The 26,691-nt window shown below is 39.7% G+C and overlaps 1 protein-coding gene across 1 annotated transcript; it reads right to left on the bottom strand.

Moving 5' to 3' along the window:
• Positions 1-258: 258 nt before the first annotated feature.
• On the bottom strand, positions 259-11,035 carry glp2r (glucagon-like peptide 2 receptor). Its single transcript, XM_085467297.1, has 13 exons — positions 10,958-11,035; positions 7,849-7,945; positions 7,667-7,771; positions 6,500-6,621; positions 6,179-6,285; positions 5,344-5,500; positions 5,069-5,228; positions 3,702-3,762; positions 3,553-3,619; positions 3,175-3,263; positions 2,701-2,839; positions 2,563-2,604; positions 259-1,382 (listed from the first exon to the last, which is right to left on the bottom strand). Exons 1-13 carry the CDS (start codon positions 11,033-11,035, stop codon positions 1,014-1,016), a joined length of 1,593 nt encoding a protein of 530 aa, XP_085323423.1. The 3' UTR covers positions 259-1,013.
• Between the last annotated feature and the right edge of the window lie 15,656 nt (positions 11,036-26,691).

Raw genomic sequence — 26,691 nt, forward strand, 5'->3', positions numbered from 1 at the left:
CACAAACTGACTTTAGTCTCCATGGCAGCCCTTTACCATGTAAGTGTACACGGGAAAAAGGAAAATTTGTGTCCATGAACATAAATCAATAAATGAAACTATGAGACTGTGCACTCTCTGTGTCACTTCACATGACTCTTCAAGCACATGCATGAAATTCCATTTCAGTGTAACTGAATCTGTTTGGAAAATGTAACCGCAGTGTCTCAGGCCCAGATAGTGAGAGAAGAAGCACACAACTACACTTTAACTGCCGTTTTATTTCTATATATGATCAGTATCATATTTTGTGACACTACATGTACAAATCATCTTATAGTTTTACTGTACCTGTACATCACCTTTGATACATTTTGAGCTTCACAAGAATAGAAAACATGAAAAGCCTGCAAAACATTCTGCACATATTCACATTAAAACAACAAATACATTGTATTTATACACACAATTCAATCCAAATGTATCATATGGATATTTATAACTGGCCTGACATATTATATTGTGTAAATAAAACAGAGAAATGCTTAACACTGCTGTTTGTGTATAGGATAACTTTAACTGTGCGAGTACTAATATCAAAGGTGAACATTACGTGCCTGCAATTGTGTGGAATTCACTGAATACTGTAAGTACATAAGAATCTGATTAATGGATTTATAGCCATGGATGAAGCTTGTGTATCTTAGTGGCTGGGAATGCAGCAGGATAAATTGTCTTCTGGTGAATTTAGAGTAAACACGTTCTATACTGCAAGTTTGTAAAATTCACCCTGAATGAAAAAAAAATCTATTTTATTTCGAAGAATGCTCGAATTACAATCTCAATGCAAACGTTTTCTCACAGGGTGTCTGTTAACCTCTTCTCCATACATTTAAACTTCCTGCCCATTGTGCAGTTATGTCTACCTTGGTGTCCCCTTAGTCAGCGAAGGCCTGGGGACTGAGGATTTGGACCACTGCTCTGAAACAAACAAGTTTTCTGGTTGGTGATCCAATCTTGAAAACGTATGTATATCAGAATTCACTCTCTTCCAGAATCTCTTCCATGGTTTCCCCAAGCGTCATCTCACCATCGCTACTGGATAGACTCTTCCTGGTGAGGAACTCAAGTCCTGTCACATCATAGCCATTCAGCGCTTGACCCTTAACTTCTCCTTTTCCGAGTACTCTGCCTCTGCCGTGCACAGCCACCTGGAGCAGGTGGGGGTGCATTGTTGAAATGCCGCCCTCGTCATAGGAGTCACTTTGCCGAGAGCACCGCGGATGATGTCCTCGAGTACATTTCCACAGGTGCTTCAGGGGCATTCCCCGAAAACAGGTCCTGACCTTGAAGTGGTTGGTGAACAAGAAGAGCTGCCAGCGCTTTTTTAGTTCAGCTTGTACCTAAAGATAAAGGTTCCCAGTTATAGCAGTCCATTAGGCATATATTTACATACATGTACATAATGGCACGTAGCTTCGGATTTATACTTTTTGGAGTTGCTGCAAGTTACTGACTGCCTTGTACGCAAGTTTTTTTAAAATCACAAGATTTTCAGAAAACGTAACCTCTGATTTCTGGCCTTGAGATCAATGTCACTGCAATTTAATCTTGTCCAACATTTTTTATTAGATGCACCAATAGCATCAAGTTGAAAATCTTAGGCGACTTAATTCTTGAGCTGTCACATTCACAAGATTTTTTAGAAACCTCTAACCAAAGTTGGGCTACAAATCTTTGTGTGTCTTGGGCCATTTGACCTCAATAAATCACATGATAGGGTGGGGCTAGGTTTCACAATGGGTTCACCCGAAACCTCGGCTGATTGTGACCCACATCTGTTTTCACACCTTGTGTGATTAGGTAGAGGATCAATAGGGGGTCCATGACCCTGTTGGGGGACACTCTCATAGGGCTTAAACTGTGGGACTGTTGCTCTTAGAACTAAAGAAGCTTCTCGGATGAAATGTCTTCAAGAAACTTAAAGAAGTCCAGACACTTTTTTTCCAAGCACCTTAGACTACGATGACCTGGATGACTGAGAACCTTCACAGACATTTAGTATAATTTAAAAATGGCCCATGTATTTCTTATATGCATCCGTTACACTCCTCTGACCGGCCAATTATCTCATTTGTTGGTTTCAAGTGTTATTAGTTGGGGCGAGGGGGCTGTGGTAGTTCACGGTTTATGGTCACCACTTTCCCTTGTGAACAATTGTTCTTGCACGCTCCACTTTGGTGTTATTTTGATTAGTTGTGCGCCTCGTGATTTTTTTTAATGAGGATACTATCTTGTCAGTCTTTACCTTGTTCAGTGATATGTCACTATAGAAGCTCAGAGAACCTCAGACCATAGAGGCTAATGTAGCCTACTACAAGCTGGGGTTATATTATGAAGTACAAGCAGGTATGTGGTCTGCTAAACTGCAGAAACTGAAGAAAGAAGCTTTAAAGCTTTCAGGCAACAAAGCAAGAACTTGTGCATTTTAAATTTATTTTTTTGTTAAGTTTTCAGTTCTTACTATACAATTTTCCTGATATCAAAACTGCATTTATTGTAACTGACAAAAGAAAAACATACCTCTCCATTAGCAAAGCAGTACAGAACAGCTACCAAGAACCCCTAAAAAAGATTGTACGCAACAAATAGCAGTTATAATGCAGTTTTAGAACAAAATAAAATTCTCATCAGGTGGATAATTTGTATTAGTGGTGTTACCTGGAATGAGCTGAGGGTGAGGTTGACAAAGTTCCGAGCATAGCGACTGCTTCCATCTACACACTCGTCTATCAGCACAGTGAAGACTACTTCATGGATTCCAAGCAGAGGAATCAGCACCAGTGTTGCTCTGGCCAAGCTAAAGTCCATAAACAAATACATTTATCATTGAGAATGAGTATGAGCATTTTTAGAGTGGAGTTATCCTTTGCTCTTTTTAAATCTAAGGGAATAAGAAACATTATATAACCTGTGCGTACATTTATATGCATGATTTTCCCTCGTGGTGTGACATTTATGGTCAGAGCTGTGGGGGTGACATTTGAATTTGTGCTGCACATGGTGAGTGATTAACATTTAAATGGTAAGCCAGGAGTCTGCTGTACCAGTTTAAGAATAAGACTTTGGAAACAGTTCTCAAGGTCAAGCTTGTTTCCTGACATTTAGACAGGGAAGCAGTAAAATCTTAAATACCTGTATCTGTAGTCGGTAAATTTCACCTGATCTGCTTTCAGCTTGGACAGCAGCAACATCAGAATCTTAATGAAGATAAAGAAAATAACCTGCAATATACAACAAAAGCAGGTTTAAATGAAATGCACATTAAAAAAGACTAAAAGTGTGTTGGAAATGCTTCAAAGTAAGAAGATGGCTAATATCATTCATACTTGTGACTATAGTAGCATCATATCACATGCCAACACGAGGCATAAACCATTACATGGAGAAAATTAGGGGGAAAGTAACTAATTAATTAAGCACCACTGGAGCCACATGACATATCTGTAACCAATGTGACTGTGCTATGGTTCTTTGAAAAGTGTGTAGAGGTTGTTGAGAAACTTGACTTACTAACACTGATAAAGTGATCGGGCCCTTTATGATCCACCAGAACCCTCTGTTAATAATGGACCAGCATCTAAGGAATAAAGGGTTTACGAGTCAAGCAGCAGTCTGTTAAACTGATTATTTTAATATAAAACATGTATTGAGAGACTTACTCTGTGTTTTCATATAAAATCTTGACCACTGTCCATGGTGTCACAAACAAGGCCGGAGTTCCTGAAACACCAATGACATGAGATGGTAGTTGAAACTGGAGCATTTCAGATTAACAGATCACACTTAAGTGCACATGAATCAAACTACACAAGAAGACGCTATCGCTCACAGTTTTGAAGCACTACAAGTGCATGAAACCTTCACTGCCACGGGAAATGTTTCTGACTTGGACAAATAATCCTGCTAACAGATGAAACCCATTCAGTTTTTACCCACATGGAGAGAACCGATGCAACCACAGAGACAACATGCTAACTCCACAGAGAGCAAGCAGACTCAAACCCAGAACCTTAGTTAACCACTGCACCATTGTGGAGTTAACATGATGAAATACCTAACTTAACATTTAATTCAACCATATACTGCCTTGATCCAGTTCTTTATGCTGGCAACCCTTTCTTGGATATCTGTGACTGTAATGGTTACTGGACCCTGTTCTGGGAGGTTGATGTGGTCTTGTCTCAGATCCACGAGCCATAGTTGGCTAATCTCCCCCCGTGCTACCTTGATCTTAGCCTCTAGTCGCATTCTCCATGGAGGGTATTGCTCCTTGTGGCTGTTCAACTTGTAGCCAAGCATCTCACTGATCACTGCTGCCGTAGTGTAGATCAGCTTGTTAGTTGTCCATCGTGCTGCATTCACATCATCTAGTAGGTCTTCTGAGGGTACTTCACGTAGTCTTGGAGGATCCACGTTTCAAGCTTTGCCATGATTCTGTCTTTCAGGTCAGTTCCTCTCATACTCAACAATCCTTCTTCATTCACACTTTGGGCTTGGTACCCAATCTCGGGTGGGGGTGATGCTATCTCTCCCCTGACCTGCCATCCTGGCTCCCCCTTGCTGTAGCATGTGTGTTGTACCTCATCAATCTCTAGCTATGAGAGCATTCCCTTCTTCCGAAAGTTGGAGCACTGAGCTACATTATTTCGCCGTCAATGTGGATGTTTGGTATCGAAGATTCCATCGGTCCCTTCATGTAACCCCAGTCAGCTTCTTCAGCCATAAGTGTGACCCATGTCAGGGCCTGGTGCTGTCCAACTCTTCATACTGGCAAACCTTTCTTGGATGTCTGTCACTGTGATGGTTTATGGACCCTGTTCAGGGAGGTTGCTGTGGTCTGCTCTCAGATCCACGAGCCATAGTTGGCTAACCTCTCTCCATGCTACCATGTTCATTTGTTTGTTCATTCTTGTGTGAACATGTTAATATGGCCACGTCCTTGACTTATCTGGACAAAAGTGAGCTTTGGGCTCAGGTTACTTCCTAATATAAAAGCATACACACAAATAGTTCATGTCTGACTCACCCCATCCTAGCAGCATGTATTTCTTCAGCAGACACCTCTTGGTCAGCACAGCAGTGAAGAGCAGCGTATGAAGGAAAATGGCCTCCACCAAAAGCCAGAAGTAGTTACAGGCCACAAAGTACTCCATGCACACCTTGGACAATCTGCACATTATCACTATCTGTTAAAGTGTAAGTTTTAGGTAGATTAGTCTCAGAACTGTATCCACTGAAAACCAGAAACAAATAAGAAGACATTATTAACAGTCTTTAGAAAAAACACCATGGTTAGTGTACCGGAGAGCTCGAGTAGGTGTTCCATCCAGGGTCGTCCTTTGGTAGGTTGGAATACATGATGTGCATTATGATCTCCTTAGAAAGGATAGCTGCAGCTCTCAGGATGAATGACACAAACAGATTCATATGGATGTAGTTCCTGGTACAGTGGAGCTTCCTGGTAAGAAGATACAGAAGCAATTTGAAAAAGCCATTGATCCTTCTTGTGCAACTGTAAAAGCATTACTGAGGGCACATGACATAACATAAGTGGAAATGAAAAATGCTCTTGGTTCTCACAGGTACATGGAAATGTTTGTGGCTTTTAATGTAATTAAAAATGATAACTTGTCTCCACAGGCTTGTAAATATCTCTTCCTAGTGGGTAACTGTCAAGTCCTGTAATCCTCTGCATAAAATCAATGCAGTTGAAGTTAATAAGTCCATCCTATATTTTGCTAGTGGTATAACAGAATTATAGAAGCTGTATCCTGCCGAGTGGAAGCAGAATGTTGTAGATGTTTTTAGGCCTAAAGGATATCTTCAGTTACCATCCAAATGTAGTGCCAAAATGTAGCATCCATATTGCAACTGAAGTCTGTGGAGATCTGTTAAAAAACTTCCAGCTTTTGTTTCCTTTACATAAAGCAAGCATGCCAGGTTTACTAAATATGGCAGCTCTATACATGTGAACTACGGTCTACAGTTGGCAGCTCGACTCTATAATGATCTAGTAAAAAATGTTATCATGTAATCATACACAAGATCTGATGACCAAAGGTTCAAAGTTAATACCAAAGTTGTCATAAATCTTTATAAACTTTATTTTTCTGAACATTAAAAAATTGTTTCAAACCTTAGCATGCCCATTAGCAGAGTGGCTAATATGAGAGACACCAAAGACAAGGAGTAGCCAATGACAGAGATGAGCCTGAGGGCTGTATGGCGCAGCATTTCATCCTCCTGGAAAAAGATATAATTACACAATAAAACTGACGGAGGCAATGCTACACTTCTTTAGCACAAAAATTCTGATTAAGGACAATCAAGAAAATAATCCCTTATAGTCTTTCTAGAACTTTTACGCCTAGAGAAAGAAACAAATTGCAAAATAGAGACCTCGCTTTCAGCGTTAAAACCTAAAGGGAAACTATGTAATACACACCCTTTCCCTCACCTTGTCTTTAAAGTAATGGTGCTCCTCACACTCTGAGACATCCCTCCAGGGCTCGGAGGAGTTCTCCATTTGTCGCCATCTCCCATTTTCCAAGCATTCTCTATGTGCGCTCCTAGAATTGTCTGGAGGTAAATGGAAGAAACATGGATGGGCATTATTTCCTCTGACAGCTCAGTGAGAAAAAAGGCTGACTTGGAGGGGAGATAATTACTTTACGTTTATTGTTTTGTATTTATTCTGGGTAGGCAGTTCTTCTCCTTGGAAGAAGAGGTCAAGAATTCAAACTTCATTGTGATATATTCTGTATCATTTTCTGGTGGTAGATTTAAGAAATGTGAAATGTTAAAGTACTTCAGGGCACATCTTTATATTCAGTCTTTCATAAAGTTTCTAAATATGAGGGACATACTGGAAAAATGTCATCTGATGTCCAAAATTAGAGGGGTAGCAGTCTATGCTAACATTTATTTTCCCCTAAGGGACTGTGTCACTTACAGTTCAACAATTTAGCATGAAATTATATCAAAATTGAATCGTGCTGAGTTATAACAATGGTTATTTGAAGCTGGGTGATTTTGAATTACTTCTGCATGTATAGTTCCTCCTGTCTTACTATCGAGAAAATAATTCCATGGAAAATTCAACTTGAATAAAACTGACTTGAGATTGCACAAAAAAAATACATGCACTTTAAACACACACATACACACAAACATAAAATAACGACAAATTTACTCCGATCATTGTGAAGTGAAATTGTGGCATTATGACAGCCCTAAATGCAACCTGTGCTTTTTTCCATGGTTAATAAAGAATACAAGAATTCTTTATTAACCTACAACTATTGGCAAAAACATGAAAAATGTTATTTCAGTGTATATTTAAGAGAAGAAGCATTTTAAATTGTGTAACAGTGGGTTACAGCTCAGGACAGAGTTCCAAGAGTTTATTATGACCATTAGGCAATAATACTGTGACTATGTTTCTTCTTTTTCACGTTTAAAGTGTGACTGTGTAATTAGCTGTTTTGATTTTGACATTTAAATGCACTGTAACATTCGTATGCTTTTTGCTGCATTCTTGTGACTAATGAACAAAGTATGCATAATACAGTTTTTAAAAATTTGTGCACTCCTATGTGATTTGTTTCGGATAAAACAACATTACCGTCACTGATCCACGGTAAGAAAGACGGACAGGGGACGGACACATTTCCAGGAGAAGAGTGGGGCCAACACACAAACATGTCAAACGCTCCTTTGCAGTAGTTTCCTGCAATAAAAATAATGCTTGAGGATTTTGTAAAGGTAATAAAAAATGACAAATATGAAGGCTTGCAGAAGGCTTACCAGTTATTGAGAGTGCACTCGCTACCAGAGTTTTATTGCAGTTCTTCGAGTATTCATTCCGCTTAGCAATCAGACTTTCAAGCAGTGAACCTGTTACCTTCCATTCAGATGGAGAAAGAAGTGAGAGAAAAACTGTTATTTGATATGTTTTCGCTCAGGATGATATCTGGGAAAGAATTGTTTAAGATGCTTATATAAAAGACCACAAACAGTACATCGTACAAAACGCTGATCATTTGACTTATTGGTTTTTATCAGGGGAACATCTTTATTGGTAATGAAATTCATGGACTCCAAACTCTCTCAAATTTGCCCACTACAACAAAAATTAAAAAATAACAGTTAAAATTTAATTAAAAGTCTAACAGACAGGTTGTGTGAATAACATTTTGGAATATAGTTAATCACGAGAAGAAAAGACAACCCATCATTTTAAAAGTAACTTTCAGTTAGGGGCGATTTGTGACTCAAGAGTTGGGAGTTCGCCTTGTAATCGGAAGGTTGCCGGTTCGAGCCCCGGCTTGGACAGTCTCGGTCATTGTGTCCTTGGGCAAGACACTGCCTACTGGTGGTGGTCAGAGGGCCCGGTGACAGCCAGTGTCCGGCAGCCTCGCCTCTGTCAGTGCTCCCCAGGGCGGCTGTGGCTACAATGTAGCTGCCATCACCAGTGTGTGTGTGTGTGTGAATGGATGTGTAAAGCGCTATACAAATACAGGCCATTTACTAAAATTGTTTAATTATGGGTGTGCCCAGATGTGAGACGCTGTCTTTTTCTTTTACCAAGGCACGCTTACACATAAGGATGTTTTCCTAATGACTTCTCTAACTGACTAACTGCACCATCTTATGGCACACACTTGTGTTACATGAAAGTAAAGATGAGTTTTAAACTTAAGATATTAGTTCAACACAATACCAAATGTAGATGTCTAGAACATGAAGTTATGGTGTTGTTTCTTCAGATTGTTGTAGTTCAATTTCGGAGGTTTTAAATATTTTTAAGTGCAGCATTTTAAAAAAGAACCTCTAACCAAGCTCAGGAAGGCCAACAGGGATAACATGTATAAAAGTGCATCAATAAGATTCAGTTTAATCTTCATTTTAATGAGGTTTGAAACACCTTCTGTGACACAAACATTTTCTTTGTTTTCATGTCCTTTACAACAATCGTGTTTTGTTAGTGGCATTTTCTTATTATTAATAATGTGCCAGCAAACATGACTGTGTGTGCCTACAGGTCCAACAATCGTTTTGAGGTGTCTACATGGGTTTTCTATGAGTAAACTTAGTATAAATTGTCCACCAAAAAACCCCATTAGGAGACCAGAGGGGTGAAACTACTGTCTGGTCTGCATGGACCAGCCTGGAGGCTATTTCCAAGCAACCATGTAACGTACTATATATTGCATATGTTTTTCAGCTGACACTGGGATGAGCCAAGTTTGTTAATACAAATATCTAATCAGTCGATTACACTGCAGCACATCAATGCTTTTAAACATGTAGACATGGAAAACAGAACCTGCTGAAGGTCAAACCCAGCATCAGAACGTGGACAAAGGCAAATTAGGGACTCTGAATGTGCCATGGTTGTTGGTGAAAAGAACTTTTGATCTGCTGAGACGTTCCTGCATAATCATCTCAAGAAAATATTTAGTAAGCAGTAGTTCTCTGTGCAAAAACGCCTTATTGATGCCAGAGGAGAATGGCTAGCGTGCATTGAGCTGACAGGACTGTATGCCAAAGAGCATACACAATGCATTGATCCTTAAAACGGCTGCAACACCTGAAGACCACCCAGTGTACCACTCCAGTCAACGAGAAGGCAACGACAACCGATGATTGGAAAAATGTTTCCTGATCTGAGGCGTCATCATCATATGATTCATTTATGTATTTAAGTGAATGCTTAGTATCCTGTGTAATCATTGCATATTTACCATATTAAGTTATTCAGAAGGAGTTTATGAAAGGAGCACAGTTTAATTTTAAGTTTTTGCTAATTAATTTTGCTTCAAATTAAGTGAAAATTTAATCAGTTGTTCAATATTATGAAAGTTTATTTATTCATTCGTTCATTGCTGATTAAATTAAAGCGATTTACAGTTAGCTACAGTCATTTAATTGAATTGTCTATTTAATTTAATGATTGCAAGATTGAATCTTTCACAGTATCTGCAGCCTGCAGATGAAGGCACTGTTGCAGTATCCTTTTTTATCCACTTGGTGGGAGTATTTAATCAGGAGCAGCATCTGTGACTGAGGGAACATTTTCATCTTAGTTTAATCTTCAATTGATACATGCAATTTATCAACCTGGCTCACTGCATTAGTGCCATGCCTTCAGCAATGCAAACACACACCTGTGTATTTATTCCGGCCTCAGTGACATATACAGAGTGAATTATAATTCCCCCTTAATTTGCTTTCATTAGTGAGACGTCAGCATTTCCTGTATTTGAGACCCCGTCTTTTATAGATGATATCTAGCTCACCTATCTTATCTTGGTTGAACACTTCCAAGCTTCACATCAAAATGAGAGCAACAGCTGAACTAGGCAACCGCCTGTGCCGCTCAGAATGTCCCATGTGAGCCAGCTGATAGAGCGTTTTGACTCTCTGAGGGTTGTCTTGTCAAAAACCCATCCAGAGGAATATAAGGAATAGCTGTCTCACTGTCTTCTCTCTTGTCTCCTGTGGGCCTAAACCTCCTTTAAACTCAAACAAAGGCTCCAACCCCCCTAAAAAACCCAAAACCTTTCAAGGACTCAGATGTTAGCTTTGCTTTAAGTTCTTTCAACAACAATAAATCTAGATTATCCTTTCAAGAATAGCAAGTTGGTTGAGCACATTGCTAAAGGCAAGTAAACGCTGCAGAAAATACATAAAAGCCCGACGGATCACACAATGCATTATATATGTCTCCACAGACAACTGTTAGCTGTCATTGTTACTGTTATTTTGTGCTGCAAAATGATCGTTTGAATCAAATATAGAAGACGTTTCCATTAAGTGTGACGCAGCTCTCACACTCAGTGATAAATACTGCTTTTCTGTCTGGTTATAATTTCACAGAAAAGCCTCAAATGTGTGTGTATGTACAGTTTACCTGATGGCTGTAGATGATAAAGAGCAGTGTGAGCAGGAGTTTGGTCCTCTTGTTCCAGGCTGGCATTGGAGCCGGCATGGCTCTGTGTTCACATTGAAATCAATTGGTGTCTGGTCTCTTGGCTTTCCTGCCACCTCATGCCTTTCGCTTTGGCTTGTCGGGCCTCTCACTCATCCTTGCTTTAGCGCCGTACTTCCTTTTTTGCACTGCTGTTCCAGCTTCACTGCATCAAAAAGAGTGGATTTGAACCTGACCTCCTTCCAAGAAACTCCGAAAATTTTGTTACGATGGAAGGATGATTTGAAAGAATTGTGCTCAAAGCTGGTCTCCCACCTATACCAGTTATCCTTAGAGTTCCTTAGATCCAGCAAATGCTTCCACTCTAGTTCTTCAATTAGCTACTATATTACTTTTTAATAACAGATTTCATGGAGGGTAAAACCAAGTTCTCATCTGTTCACGAAGAGCTCTGGGACTGAGGTGGATCTGTCTGTGCTCCCTATAGATACAGAGCAGCTGAACACGCCTGTGGATCCTCACCGACAGATTGCCTCTCCCACCCAGTCCTCCCCTAACCAATGAAGATAAGGCCCCAGAAGAGTATAAATGAACTAACTTTGTTGTCCAGGAAAACTGATCACACAGGAGTAAACTGGTCACACACTGTTGTACCAGCATTCACTGGGATTTCATGCGCATATGCACTGAAAAAAATCACAATGCACATACAAGCACAAGCAAATACCACCTTAACTTGTGACAAAAAGAGAAGACACAACTGCTCCCTTCTGTCTAACTAGCTCAAACAGTAACTGGGCATCACCTAGCATTTCTGACACTAATGGGGATCTAGTGTAAACTAACATCCACAGAAGCCAAACACAGACGAGCAAATTAGAGAGCAAAGAGCCAGGGTTGGTGCATTAAAAACCCATCTCAGTATATCATTAAGAATAAATCGCCTTGCGTAATTTATTTTTAATTGACAAAAGCTAATTTCACAATCAGAAAGGAAGTAGTAACAGTATTAGTTGACTAACCAATTAGCTAATTAAGCCACAACTTTCTCATGACTTTTTACAGCAGATAGAAAAAACTTAAACAAAACGAGAGATAAAATGTTATTACATCACATGGATCACAAAAAACCTTGCATATGATGAATTCTTATTTCATAACCTAATAATTGCATTCTGAATTTTCTCACTGACAAATAAATTCCATTTCAGTTCAGTTCAATTTGATTTTATTTAATAGCACCAATTTACAACAACAGCTGCCTCAAGGCGCTTGATGATGTATTAAAGCTGTATGTACGCATGCACGTACAGTCCTGTGAAAAAGCAGTTGCTCTTTTGTGACCTCTTAGTTAATTGTATTTTAGAAGCAGTTACATGTTTCAGAACATTTTGATTTTAAACGAAGAAATGCAGTTTTAAAAATCTGATTTCATTTATTAAGGGAAAAAAGCTATCCAAACCTGCCAGACTGAAGTAAAAAAAGTTGTGACCAATCATAGATTAACTGTGATTAACCACATTTGTTGGAAAGCTCAATTTCACTAGCCACACCTAGGAGAGATTACTGTCTGACAAGGGAACCAGGCTAAAAGCCACAATCTAAAGAAACAGCTACGCAACAAAGACTTCAGTTTACTCCACAGTAAGAGTGATTATTCACAAACTTGGAGAAAACTTGGAACAGTGGTGAACCTTCCCAGGAGCAGCCGGCCTACTAAAATTACTACAAGAGCGCATGAATGACTCATCCACGAGGTCACAAAAGAACTATGGAGAACATCTAAAGAGCTGCAGATGCCACTTGTCTCAGTTGAGGCCAGTAATCATGACACAACCACAAGAAAGAGGCTATGATTTTCCCTAAGATTTTAGGAAAAATATTTTGTGAACTGATAAGACAAAAGTTACCTTTTGGAAGGTTTGAGTCTTGTTACATCTGGCATAAAACTTTTACAGCCTTTCAGAAAAAGAGACCAAGAGCACCAAACACGGTGGAGGTAGCAAGCAAGCAATTTATTTATAAAGCACTTTCAGATCAGCCCCCAGCTGAACACAAAGTGCTGTACACTTGACATGCCAGAAATGATACATTGAACATGTTAAAAAATAAATAAATAAATAAATAAAATAAAATAAAATAAATAAAAAATATTTAAAAAATAAAAATAAGATGATTATTGACATTTAAAATAATAGGTAGTGTGATGTCTGCAGCACTTTGCTGAACAACTTGCTGCAACTGATGGGATCATGAATTCTGTTTATTACCACAAAATCCTGAAGCAGAATTTTCCAGCCATCACTTTCTGTCCTGAAGAGCAAGTGCACTTGGGTTATGCAGCAGGACGATGATAGAAAACAGACCAGCAGGTCCACCTCTGAATAGCTAAAACAAACAAACAAACAAACAAAAAGGTTTTGGAGCGGCTTAGTTGAAGTCTGGACTTAAATCCTATTGAGATGCCTTAGGACGATCTTCAACGGCCGTTTACAGGCCGTTTGAGTGTGTATGTAATCTCACACCACACATATACAAATATAATCACCAAAATTATCTAACAAAAGGAAGGTGAAATCAAGAGATATCCCAGGCAGCAAAGTGACTCAGAATGGGATATTTACCTATTTTCAACTTCAAGGAAAAACCTCAGATTTGTGTATTTGTTACATGTTACTTTAGAATTTTACTGTAATATGAACGTGACAGAATCCATTTTAGAGAAAATACTTATACATCTATCGGGATATATCTATATATATCGAGTTATCTATCTATCTATCTATCTATCTATCTATGTGTGTATTCTTTCAGGATGACATAGTGCACCAAGCTTTGCATTATTTATGATCATGACATGCAAACTAACAGTAAGATCCTTTTATTCCAGCTTTGTAAGCTTGGCAATACAGAGCTGTGGCTGAATGTGCACACTATGTGCCTGCAGACAGTAGAGATTAGGTTTAGACTAGAGGAAAAATACATCAGAATTTTCAGTGCAATTTGAAAGATTTAAATAGCAGTGTGCGGTCTCAAGCAGCAGACGTATGGCCTTAGGGTACTGGTGTGGAGGGATTCTCATTTATAGCTGGACAGCAGGAAGAGAAGAGGCTGTTGAAGAGGTAATGTGAGAGTTCAAATGTGGCCATTTCAAACCCACTTAATGGTCGAAACCTCTCCCATGGTTTGTGCTCTGGTTCCATTTATGAGAGCTTCACTAAACCTGAGAGCCACTTTGAGTCTTTTACCAAGAAAGTGATTGTGAGATAGCGATCTACTAGTAAAGGCAGTGGAGTAAAATGGATAAAATAACTGTATAAATCCCATTCTAGTAAGTCCAATTTTCTATTTTAGTTTTAGGAAATACACTGCTGGTTACATATCCAGAATTGAAATCAGTAAAATACAAACCATGTATACATTTACCCATAAAACACAAACATATTGATAGTGTAAATGCATGCTAAATGATCTGTTAAGGATTTACGACAGATTGCAACAGGACACTCTTTTCTAGACATTTGAAAACAGAGGTTAGGTGTGTATGTGAAGGTGTTAGATGTGGTTGTGGTGGTCAGCAGTGACTGCTGTTGTCATGATAGTCACAGGACAGTTCAAAGGTTTAATTCACAAACTCTGGTTTGAATAAGAAAGTCAATATACCTGCAGTTTCAGTGAGTCAACTGAGGAGCACAGTCTCTGGCTCCCTTGAGACAATGAAGCTGGAAGGGTGAATTACATAGTTCAAAGTCCAAACTGAAGTAAATCCATGAGATGAGGTTCTGACAAAGGCAGCAAACTGAAGGGACGCACAATCAGGGATTCCTGGGAGATGAGAGTGTGAATCACCCGGAAAACAACAATTCTGAATATTTAGACTTACAAGCCCTAAATTACCACAAAGCCAAGCTGAACAGCCTGACAACGAGTAGCTCAAAAGCCAGTTAGGCAGAGGCAATGACACACAGGTGTGATGATGCAGTTGCTGCAGCCCCCGATCACACCTGCTCTCAAAGCCCAATCACACAAAGACCTGGGAGCAGAAGAGAGAGAGAAAGCGAGAGCAAAATTAGAGGGGCGGTGTACAGGGCTCCAGGTAACCATGGCACCTGTCAATTACTGCACAGTAAAGAACAACAGGACATGAGAAAGTGACTGGAGGAGATTTTTAAATAAACAAATGTGTTTCTTGTTTGGCCGACATTTTCAACTTTCTCTCATCGCCTCCACCACCAAAACACCAAGATGCTAACAATGGGAAATATATAGGTTAATACTATTTATATTACACTGTCATATTATTTATGTTTTGTGAAAAAAACAACATGAAATTCTGAATATTTTTGGATGCAAACTTGTCATGGAATATGTATAAACACTGCATCCATAGCATTTCTGCAAAAACATCCTGCACAATGAAAAAAAAATAGGGAGACATCAAGCGATGATGAGCTTGGTTGGTTGTTTCCAAACAACAGCTCAGCAGCAAGGAGATTTTCATCGTGTCAGTGGGGGGTGGGGGGGGGGGGGGGGCTCCTGTTGGCAGAGTTGGGACCACATCTATGGAGGCAGAGGAAAAATTTTAAAGAGCCGATTGACCCAGAGCAGCGTCTAGCTGTGTGTCTGAGGTAAAACAGTATTATTCACTGTATATTCAGTATCTGTGTTCATTTTGAGCTACCAAAAAACCCATGCAAAATTCTCCTGTGAAATGACACAGTAATTTTCAACTAACAAAATATTTGCGAGAATTTTACATTCTCAACATTTAGAGGCCTAAACTGATGCTTCTAAACGGGGCTTCAAAAACTAGTGGGTGATGTCACAGTCTATGTTATCTATGAGTATCATCGCATTCTTATGCTGGTACAAGCCAATAATAAATGAAACAAATTATGAACTCATAAAAAAGTAAAAAGTATTCATAAAAATATAAAAGCTGAATTAAAAGTACAAAGAAAGTTTCATTTATTAATTCAATTGTCCAGTTTGTGGTAACAGACTAAGTTAAAGCATGTTATCTATCTATACTATATCTATAGGCATTACGGCTAAAGTGCTAGCAAATTCCGTTTTCTTCATTCAGCAGACAAAGAGCAACAGAAATATTCATTTGAAAGATATGTTTCATCTGATTATATTATTCGAAGTCCAATTCTTGTCTTACTAATTATCAAAAAAATATAAATGCCAGAGTCATAAAACCAAAGTAATTTAACTGAAAAATGATAAAATGCTCAACAAAACTGTGAGGAACGGATTTAGGTGCTAATTCTCAGAGTTTCAGTATATTTTAACACTGGCCAGACTAGCTTTAAATTTCTTTGTGTCATAAGGTGTGAAAAACATTCATGTGAAATTTCTGTCAGTTATAGTGAGTGTGCTGCATAAATGAATGCATGTGTGGCACCATGCTGACATAAACTTTCAGGAAGTTGGTCCTCTTTACTACAGTGGCCCTGAGAGGCCAAACGGACTGCAACTTAAGGAAACACCAGCAATAAGAAAAACCCTGCAAAAGCACACAAAACAAAATAGGAAACATGACAACGGAAATAGGAAAAAACACAAGGGAAGTGTTTCTGGGGAGACAATAACCGGACAGACCAGTTGCAGGAACCCAAAACATGGTAGGCGTGTTTTATCATATAACGCTGATGATGGATTTTTAGTCTAACACACTTACCTCTCATCTTTTCTTTCCTCACAAAACTGATAGATCCTCAGCTTCTTTTAAGTGTCTCCCAGTGCAATTCTTAGCATATTTTGGTTCCTGCAGCTGGTCCGTCGGGTTATTGTCTCCCCAGAAACACTTCCCTTGTGCTTTTGGAAATCTCTTTTTTCCTATTTCTGTTTTCTTTTTTCCTATTTCCGTTGTGTTTTGTGTGCTTTTGCAGCATTTTTCTTATTGCTGGTGTTTTCTTAAGTTGCAGTCTGTTTGGCCTCTCAGGGCCACCGTACTTTACAGTATCCTCAGGATCATTGTCAGTTAGTTTAGAATTTGATTAATTACTTCCCAAAAGTGTTTTAACAACTCTTACAGCAGTGTTGGAAACACGCTATTTTCAATCACAGACTTTGACTTTGGGGATATATAAATGATCTGACTATTTTCTCAGCTCCTAAGAAATGCCATTTATCTTCTGACTGTGTTGCACTTTCCAAGGATTCCAAGTTATACTGTCATAACGTAAATAGTCATTTATATTATTCCTTAAAACCTCATTTAAACATTTAAAATAAGCTAAAAAGGTTGAGAAAGAAATATAATTACACAACATATCCTGTTTTCCCATGAATCAAACTGACCTTATGTTAACAACATTTTTGATAAATTTGACTTTCAGTCCCAAACAAGCAGCCATAAATTCACGGAGTGAATTTCAAGAGAAGGTTGAAGGAGGTCAGGCACGGTGATTAATGTATCTCTCCACACCAGCACCTCAGCTGAAGCTCGCCTTTTAGAAACATAGTAGCGGGGTGAGGTAGAGATGGAGATGGGTGTCATTCTTACACGTATTAGGCAAACACAGCCCTGCAAATGTTTACGCTCTCCTGCAAATGGTTTACCAGACAGGACAGGTGCTATGTGGAAGCTTAAACAGGTTGCAGTGCTGCCGCATAAACTGTTTGGATCTCTAAAGCCTGAGTGCCTGCAGTACTGTGCTCGGGAGTTGGAGATCTGGTCTTTTTTCAGGTAAAGAGTACAAACATTTCTTAGTAAGGAGGCAGCATAGTGTTAGGATGCTTTAAAGACACTTATTTAAAAGCCCTGAGGCAGAAAATTATAGATATATGTGAATACAGCACATAACCTGTTAAGTCATGTGCTCATTAACTGAATATAATTATTTTTATATTACTTTTCATATACTGTATCGGTTGTGATACTTTAATGCAGGGAATATTTGAAATATTACCTATGTTAAATATTATGTATTTGAAGTACTCAGCTTGTAAATGTCCAAACCCATGTACAGAACATGTGCACACATCCTCCTTGCATTTACATTCTTGCTAATCCAGAGTGATGGCTGGGCAGAGAGGGATAGATGGTGGGAGCAAATGGTAGCTCTCAACTGGAAAAACAAATAGGGTGAGGCTGCAGCAAAAGAGCCCGCTGTAGCCCGGGGATGCTCTAGAACATCCTGTCTATGGGTTTGCCTGGGTCAACACTCCACACAGCTACAGGCACTGCATCATTTGGTAGCCGGAAAACAGCATTAGAACCGCATCAAGGTAATAGCCAACCCCGACGGTCAAGTTCGCAGAAAAAGGAAGTTTTTGATCTGATTCTAGTCTCAGAAACCCATTTGTTCATTATTTCTTTTACTTATATGAGCCAGAAGCAAAGTAAATCACTTTTATTTTAAAGAAAACTGTTTGGTGTAGATAGAGCTATATTGGTATATATTGATAATTAGTGGAAAATCTGGTGTGTTTCACTGTTATTATTTTGAAAAGAAAAAATGCAAACATGCAGGAAGACCCTTAAAATAAAATTATGAACCTTTTTTTCTTTCTTTCAATTATATTTAACCAACCAGTTCACCAAAATGATTAAGTCTTGCTATACAGTTTCACCCCAAAATTAATACATTATATTCTATCCATCATTGTTACATCCATCTTATCCAGGGGCAGCAGCTTAAGCAGAGAAGCCCAGCCCAGACCACCCTCTCCCCAGCCACCATCTCCAGCCTGTCCAGAGGAACACCAAGGCATTCTGAGAGATATAATCTCTCTAGCGTGTCCTGGCTCTTCCCCTGGGGCCTCACCCAGGAGGCATCCTTGTAGGATGCCCGAACTACCTCAGCTGGCTCCTTTGGATGTGGAGAAGTAGCGGCTCTACTCTGAGCCCCTCAAGGATGGCTAAACTCCTCACCTTATTGCTAAGGGAGAGGCCAGCTACCCTTCGGAGAAAGCTCATGTCCGCAGCTTACATCCACACTCTTGTTCTTTTGGTCACCACCCAAAGCTCCCTTCACTTAAACTCCTCCACTTGGGGCAGGTAACTCGGCCCTGACCTGGAGTGGACATCACCCTTTTACGGCTGTGGACGATGGCATCAGACTTGGAGGTGCCGATTCTAATTTCTTTCACACTTGGTTGTGAACCACTACAGTGTGAGCTGGAGGCCACCACCTGATGAAGCCAACAGAAACATATCATACATGAAAAGCAGAGATGAGATTCTGTGACCAACCAATTAGAAGGCACCTGGCTACGCCTATAAATTCTTTCCATAATAAGCATGAATAGAATCAGTGTGTGTTTTGGGAAAGGGCATCTTTGAGCAGTGACCTAACCTAAACGAATTCTCCTGATTTTACCCTAAGTTCCCATGTGAAAATGGCTTACCACTTAGCAGAGTACTGGCCCTTTAAGTGCTTGTGTTTTGGTCCTAGTATAGAAACATGCAGCGCATAATTTCAGTTGTTGAGTTTCATTGGAATGAGCTAATGAAGATGAATGACTAAGCTAACAGAGAAATCCTTGACTTAGGTAGTCATGACACCACACTTCCTGTTCTGACTCATTACCTGTTACACACGGAGTAAGTAAATATAAGGCCGAGGATACTGTAGGAGGAACAAGGGGGATCTAAATATACATCTCAGATCAGCTGGTACTTTTCCTACACTGATGGAAACTGATGGTTTCTGTTTTCTCTAACAGTGCTAGCTTACTTAATAGCTCATGGACAGATTTGTTTTTTCTAATAGCTGAAGGCGCTTTTCAATAGTAGCCAGGATCCTGCGGTGGGACATAATATTGGCCATTGACGCTGTTAACAGGTCTGTGACACAGGACTCAACCCTCTAATTCCTTTTCAGCAGCTCTATATGTCCTTGAGCTGGCAAAATGAAAAATACCTGTTATTTCTTCATATCATCTTCTCCCTCCCCAATCCCCCATAGATTCATACATTTACTGTTCACACATGCTCTGTTAGTAATATATGTTTTTGTCAGCGCCCCCATGCTCGAGATGAAAGGAGAGATTAGCTCTGGTTTAGGAAAACAGAGAGGAGGAGGGTTTTGGGAAGGTTGTCAGCTCTGTACTTCAAAGATTTATCATCCATTTACATTCTCCCAAAACACAGTCTCAGCACCAGACAAAGAGTCCTTAAATAAAACCTCACACTGTGGCACTCACAATAGAACTTTACCACTATTAATTACTCGTGCTCATGCATGAATTAATGCATACACTTGGATATGTTTTTATGAGCAAGTTATTTAGAAAGAAAGTTGTAGATTAAAAATCATTAAGGATTATTTATTAGCAGAGTAAATATTGTAATCAGACATGTTTATTCATGAGTGTAGTTTATATTTAGAAGAGGGTTCATAAAAAGTTGTTGACATGGAGACATGGAGTGATAACTAGGACATATTCAGGCCGGTGAAAGCTTTAGTTTGGGTAAGAAGAGGCCTCCATGTGGAATATTAAATAAAAAATTACATAACCTCTGATACTAGTAGTTAGTTCTCTACATTTCTGAGACTGGTTATCTGTTTTGTGTATTTGCCAGAAAATATCTTTCACATACTTTTGCACTCTTAGACTGCATTCTGTTTTGCTCCAGCCGGGAGATAACGATCAAATAATTAATATTTTAAACGTTTATCTGCTTCTCGTGGCAGCTTTATGTACACACACTCAACATTGCCGGACACTTCTTGGCCCGCTGTTTCAGTGCAGAAATGTTCCTCTGTTTTGTTTGTTCTGTAAGCTGAGGCCAGACCTAACAACACTCATAGCAAAGCTTGGAGATGCAACTCAATGCTGCTTCTGGAGGAGAATGTCAAACACATGAAGCAAACAAGTCATTAAGGTATAATTGATTCAATGCAGCTGCAAGGTCACTGTGGTCAGATCTGAGCTATAATGATAATTATTTGTTGTATTTCAAGTTCTATGAATGCAAGTATTAATCTATTAAATGCTGGCTTTAAGTGCTAAGGAGCTAAAATGTGCTGTGGGTTTTTCCATTTCTTTGCGCATTGCGTCTCGTACCACTTACACACTTATTGGCAAATCCCAGGGTGTGAGTCAGAGTCCAAGAAATATTTAGTGATAACCAGTCAACTTTGTTAGTACCCCTGAAAAAGACAGTACCTCCCCCCTTTTTGTCAGGGGCACTGCCAAAAGAAAGGGGTTGACTGGTGATAACCAGTTGAATGGTAGTAGACACAAGACAGTACCCCTTTTCAACCCACAATCAATCTCACAATCCCTCAATCACTCATGTTTTGAAGTATGGCAAGAGTTCCCAGTGAAATTTAAGAGTTCAGGCTTTTTCACACTTATAGTTCATTTACTCTTGTAATTGATGAGTTTATAAACTTAGCTTTCCCCATCATTTGGTTTGTTTTCACAAAGAGAAAAATCCAATTCAACTTCAAGCGAACCATAAATGAGTTGCTCTGGAGTTTGTTTGGAACTGTACCACGACCTCCTCCTCCAACGGGAACTGCTGTTCTTATAGGTTCCAAAATAATTCATTTTTTTAAAATAATCCATCCACCGAGGTCGTGCTAAAAAAGTAGTTGGTTTAAAGATGTTTGGCTGAAATGGATAAAAGTGACTGAAATTAATTCCCTCCATAATGTGGCTGGGCATTAGAGCTGGGATGAGGAGCTTGGACATTCAGAGGGAGTTTGGAATTGAGCCGCTGCCCTTCGCCTCAAATGGAGCCAGGTGAGATGGTTTGGACTGAGAGACTCACTCAACCAGCTTTGGTTAAGCAAACAAGAAAAGGGATCGATGAATGGAAATCTGTAAGTAACTCTGAAACATAGACTCATAGCGTCACAAAACAACCAACGTCTATTTTGATTAGAGCCACTAAAAGTCCCTGACTTCATAAGTGAACATATTCTGATCAACATATAGCATTTTAGTAACATTCATGCTACTGTATCAATCCAACAAATAGTATATACACAGGGCCTTTAAATATTAAAGCTAATAATTACCACCATCCTTGCTTGTGTGGCTGATAAACTCCAGAACTTGTCAACCTCGGTGGGTTTAGCGTGGAGAGTGATGGTGAAGTGTCAGCCTGGAGTCCAGTTTAACAGTGAGAGAGACCAGAAACTCTGTCAAACATGGGAATCAGAGAGGGGTAACTAAAATGTCGAAGGAACGCATCCAAGCCTTGGATGCTGGTGCAAGGAGAAAGTGACACCTAATATTTGATGTGCAGAGTTTACAGAATTAGTTTTTAAAAACTCTGGCAGTGCTAGAATTAATTATCTACCTACCTACCTACGTAAAATGTCACCTCAACATGCTTTTATTGTAAGGTAAAGACCCTGCAAGAATTTTAAGAAAATCCCAACAACGACCCCTTAAGAGCAAGCATCTGGCAACAGGAAAGGAAAAACACTCTTTTTTTACAGGAAGAAATCTCAGTCAGATCCAGGCTCAGGGACAGGCGAGCCAAAGATTATTAATAACTAATGATTAAATGCAACATGGTGTAAAAGATGGAGTGAAAACAGGTGACTGAAAAATGGCAAAGCCCCAGCAACCTATGCTTATTGCAGGATAACTAGGGGAGGGTTCAGGGTCACCTGATCCAGCTTTTATCATAAGCTTTATCAAAAGGAATGTTTTAAGCCTAATCTTAAAAGGGGAGGGAATCCAAACTGGGAGCAGAAGAGGGGCCTGGAAGCTGGAGGCTCTACCTCCCATTCTACTTGTAAACACTCTAGGAACCACAAATAAGTCTGCAGTCCGAATCAAAGTGCTCTGTTGTTTTGTGAGTTCTTTAAGATAAGATGGGACCTGATTATTCAAGACCCTGTTGGTGGTATTAATTCTCCAGTTGGATGCCAATAAACGACTGGGGGGAAAAATGCTACAAGAGAATAATGGCTTTTGAAAGAGATATCAAAACTGTTTCAATACCAAATTGTCACAACAAACATGACACTGAATGCTCAAAACCTTTATTGTGGTTCTTTTCTATATTTGTTCGCATACTGTAACTTCACATAAAACAGACTGATGAAAAAGCACAACCCAAATTACTATTTTAATGAAATGTTGTTGTGAGTACAATAAATGTGAGTGGAATTTTGTTTGTGATGAAATGTGACTGTGCCACGATTCCTTTACAAAAAAAGCTTCTGGTTACTTAGCTGTCAGCAGTGTTGATAGGACTATATTTCTAATAGAAAGTACTTCCAACAAAACCCTTTTACAGTGAGGTCTGCGGATCATCCAGGAGAACAAAGATATTTCTCCGGAAAGGCAAATGGAAACTGAATTTGAGAAATGCAATTTTTCAGTGCTGTTAGTCTCACTAACAATATTCCACACTCCTCTTTGTTCTGGCATGGAGGCAGTCGTACACAAATTACAGCTTTGTAAAAGAGGGGATTAGTGAAGTTTTGACCTCAGTGTCAGAATATTTGTCATGTCAGTTGTGTTTTGGCTAGATCCTTGTAGAAAACATGAAACCCTCGATCCAAAGACTTGAGGTTTGCATCCAGACTTTTGTCTGTGTAAAGAAACACTTTTGTTGTGTTTAAGGCAAGCTGATGGTTTAGATATAAATACAATTAAAATAGATGAACTGCATTAACCCTTTGAGGTCTAAGTCATTATTGGTGACAGCCTCAACTCTAACCATGATCTTAACTGACCTTGATTAGAATATGTCTTTTTCTGTTTTCATTACACTGTTCTCCTGAGTCTTGTCAATAGTAACACATCGAAAACTTCACATTTTCAAAATCTTCAAAACTTCATTTTTTCTCCACTTTTTCTCCTCTTTTTTCTTTCTTATAAATATGGGGCCTAGTATTCAAAGAACCTTTGCATGAGATAAAAGATTTTAAATCAAATTCTAGATTTAACAGTGAGCCAATTAAGAGACGTAAATGTGATCTTTTTTTATAGTCCCTGTCAATACACTTTTGGATTAACTGAAGCCTTTTCAGGGAAACTTTTAGGACAACCTGATAATAATGAATTACAATAGTCCAACCAAGAAGTAACAAATGCTGGAACTACTTTTTTACCATCACTTTGAGACAGGATGTTTCTAATCAAAAGCACTTTGAATCACCTTGTTGTTGAATTGTGCTATACAAATAAACTTGCCTTGCCTTGCCTTGCCTAATCTACGACTCTGGATACTGTAGCTCCTCTGAAAACTAAGGTCTCTAATCAGAAGTACCTGACTCCGTGGTATAATTCTCAAACACGTAGCCTAAAGCAGATGACTCGTAATCTGGAGAGGAAATGGCGTGTCACAAATTTAGAGGATCATCATTTAGCCTGGAGAAATAGTTTGCTGCTTTATAAGAAAGCCCTCCGCAAAGCCAGAACATCTTACTATTCATCACTGATTGAAGAAAATAAGAACAACCCCAGGTTTCTCTTCAGCACTGTAGCCAGGCTGACAAAAAGTCAGAGCTCTTTTGAGCCAACAATCCCTTTAACGTTAACTAGTAATGACTTCATGAACTTCTTCACAAATAAAATTTTTATCATTAGAGAAAAAATTACCAGTAATCATCCCACAGATGTAATATTATCTACAGCTACTCTTAGTACCATTGATGTTAAGTTAGACTCTTTTTCTCCAATTGATCTTTCTGAGTTAACTTCAATAATTACTTCCTCCAAACCATCAACGTGTCTTTTAGACCCCATTCCTACAAAACTGCTCAAAGAAGTCCTGCCATTAATTAATTCTTCGATCTTAAATATGATCAACCTATCTCTAATGATCGGCTATGTACCACAGGCCTTCAAGCTGGCTGTAGTTAAACCTTTACTCAAAAAGCATCTCTAGACCCAGCAGTCTTAGCTAATTATAGGCCAATCTCCAACCTTCCTTTCATATCAAACATCCTTGAAAGAGTAGTTGTCAAACAGCTAACTGACCATCTGCAGAGGAATGGCTTATTTGAAGAGTTTCAGTCAGGTTTCAGAGCTCATCACAGCACAGAAACAGCTTTAGTGAAGGTTACAAATGATCTTCTTATGGCCTCTGACAGTGGACTCATCTCTGTGCTTGTCCTGCTAGACCTTAGTGCAGCATTCGATACTGTCGACCATAATATCCTATTAGAGCGATTAGAACATGCTGTAGGTATTACAGGTACTGCACTGCAGTGGTTTGTATCATATCTATCTAATAGACTCCAGTTTGTTCATGTAAATGGAGAGTCCTCTTCACACACTGAGGTTAATTGTGGAGTTCCACAGGGTTCAGTGCTAGGACCAATTCTGTTTACATTATACAAGCTTCCCTTAGGCAGCATCATTAGAAGACATAGCATACATTTTCACTGCTATGCAGATGACACCCAGCTCTATCTGTCCACGCGCTTGTTTTTTTTTTAAAAAGGTTCCTTCATGTAATGATCTGCTAGAGGGTGTGGGGGGGCCACAGCCCCGTCCTCCAGGGCATGAAGCAGGTATGGAGGAGATCAAAACTCCAGACATCCAGAGGCCCCCAGAACACAACAGACCAAGGAAGACCAACAGAGGGGCAGCCGCGCCACTATCCCAGAAAGAGCTGAGGAGAGTCCCAGATGAGGGCTCACTCAGCAGCCGCGGAGCAGAAGCCAGGGGGAGTTGCAGTGACGCGCCCGTGTGCTCCGCCGGCAGCCAGCCGTGCCTGAGTGACCGAGCCCCAGGCCGAGAGGCCGGGGGCACCCCACCTCTGAAGTGGCCCGAGCGAGCCCCAGGCTCCAGGCCCCGATAAGCGGCCGCCAAGGAGTGAGCCGGTGTGTACCCGGACGCCCATCCCCAGACACAAAGAACCACCAACGCACCGATGTCTGAGGGAGTCCGCCACTGGCAGGGAAGTGGTGGTAGGGGGAGATAGGCCTCCAAACCTTGGAGGGCCTAAGATGTCCCCAGAGAGGTGGCGCCTGACACCCAACCTGACATATAGACACAGAAATACAGGCACACACAGACACAAACATCCATTCCCACCCTCATGCTCTCATATGCACTTATATACTTATATACATTTGCGCAACATCTCTAAAATTAGAAATATCCTGTCTCAGAGTGACGCTGAAAAACTAGTTCATGCATTTATTACTTCCAGGCTGGACTACTGTAATTCATTATTATCAGGATGTCCTAAAAACTCACTGAAAAGCCTTCAGCTAATCCAAAATGCTGCAGCAAGAGTCCTGACAGGGACTAGAAAGAGAGAGCATGTTTCTTCTGTTTTGGCTTCCCTTCATTGGCTTCCTGTTAAATCCAGAATTGAATTCAAAATCCTGCTCCTCACATACAAGGTCTTAAATAATCAGGCCCCATCTTATCTCATTGACCTTGTAGTACCATATCACCCTATTAGAGCACTTTGCTCTCGCTCTGCAGGCCTACTTGTTGTTCCTAGAGTATTTAAAAGTAGAATGGGAGGGAGAGCCTTCAGTTTTCAGGCCCCTCTTCTGTGGAACCAGCTTCCAGTTTGGATTCGGGAGACAGACACTATCTCTACTTTCAAGATTAGGCTTAAAACTTTCCTTTTTGCTAAAGCATATAGTTAGGGCTGGACCAGGTGATCCTGAATCCTCCCTTAGTTATGCTGCAATAGACGTAGGCTGCCGGGGGATTCCCATGATGCATTGAGTTTTTCCTTTCCAGTCACCTTTCTCACTCACTATGTATTAATAGACCTCTCTGCATCGAATCATATCTGTTATTAATCTCTGTCTCTCTTC

This window comes from Copadichromis virginalis, linkage group LG8 (genome assembly GCF_057382275.1).
Source record: "Copadichromis virginalis isolate Kocher_CV1m ecotype Utaka linkage group LG8, C_Virginalis_male_GT1.1, whole genome shotgun sequence".
Lineage (NCBI taxonomy): Eukaryota > Metazoa > Chordata > Actinopteri > Cichliformes > Cichlidae > Copadichromis > Copadichromis virginalis.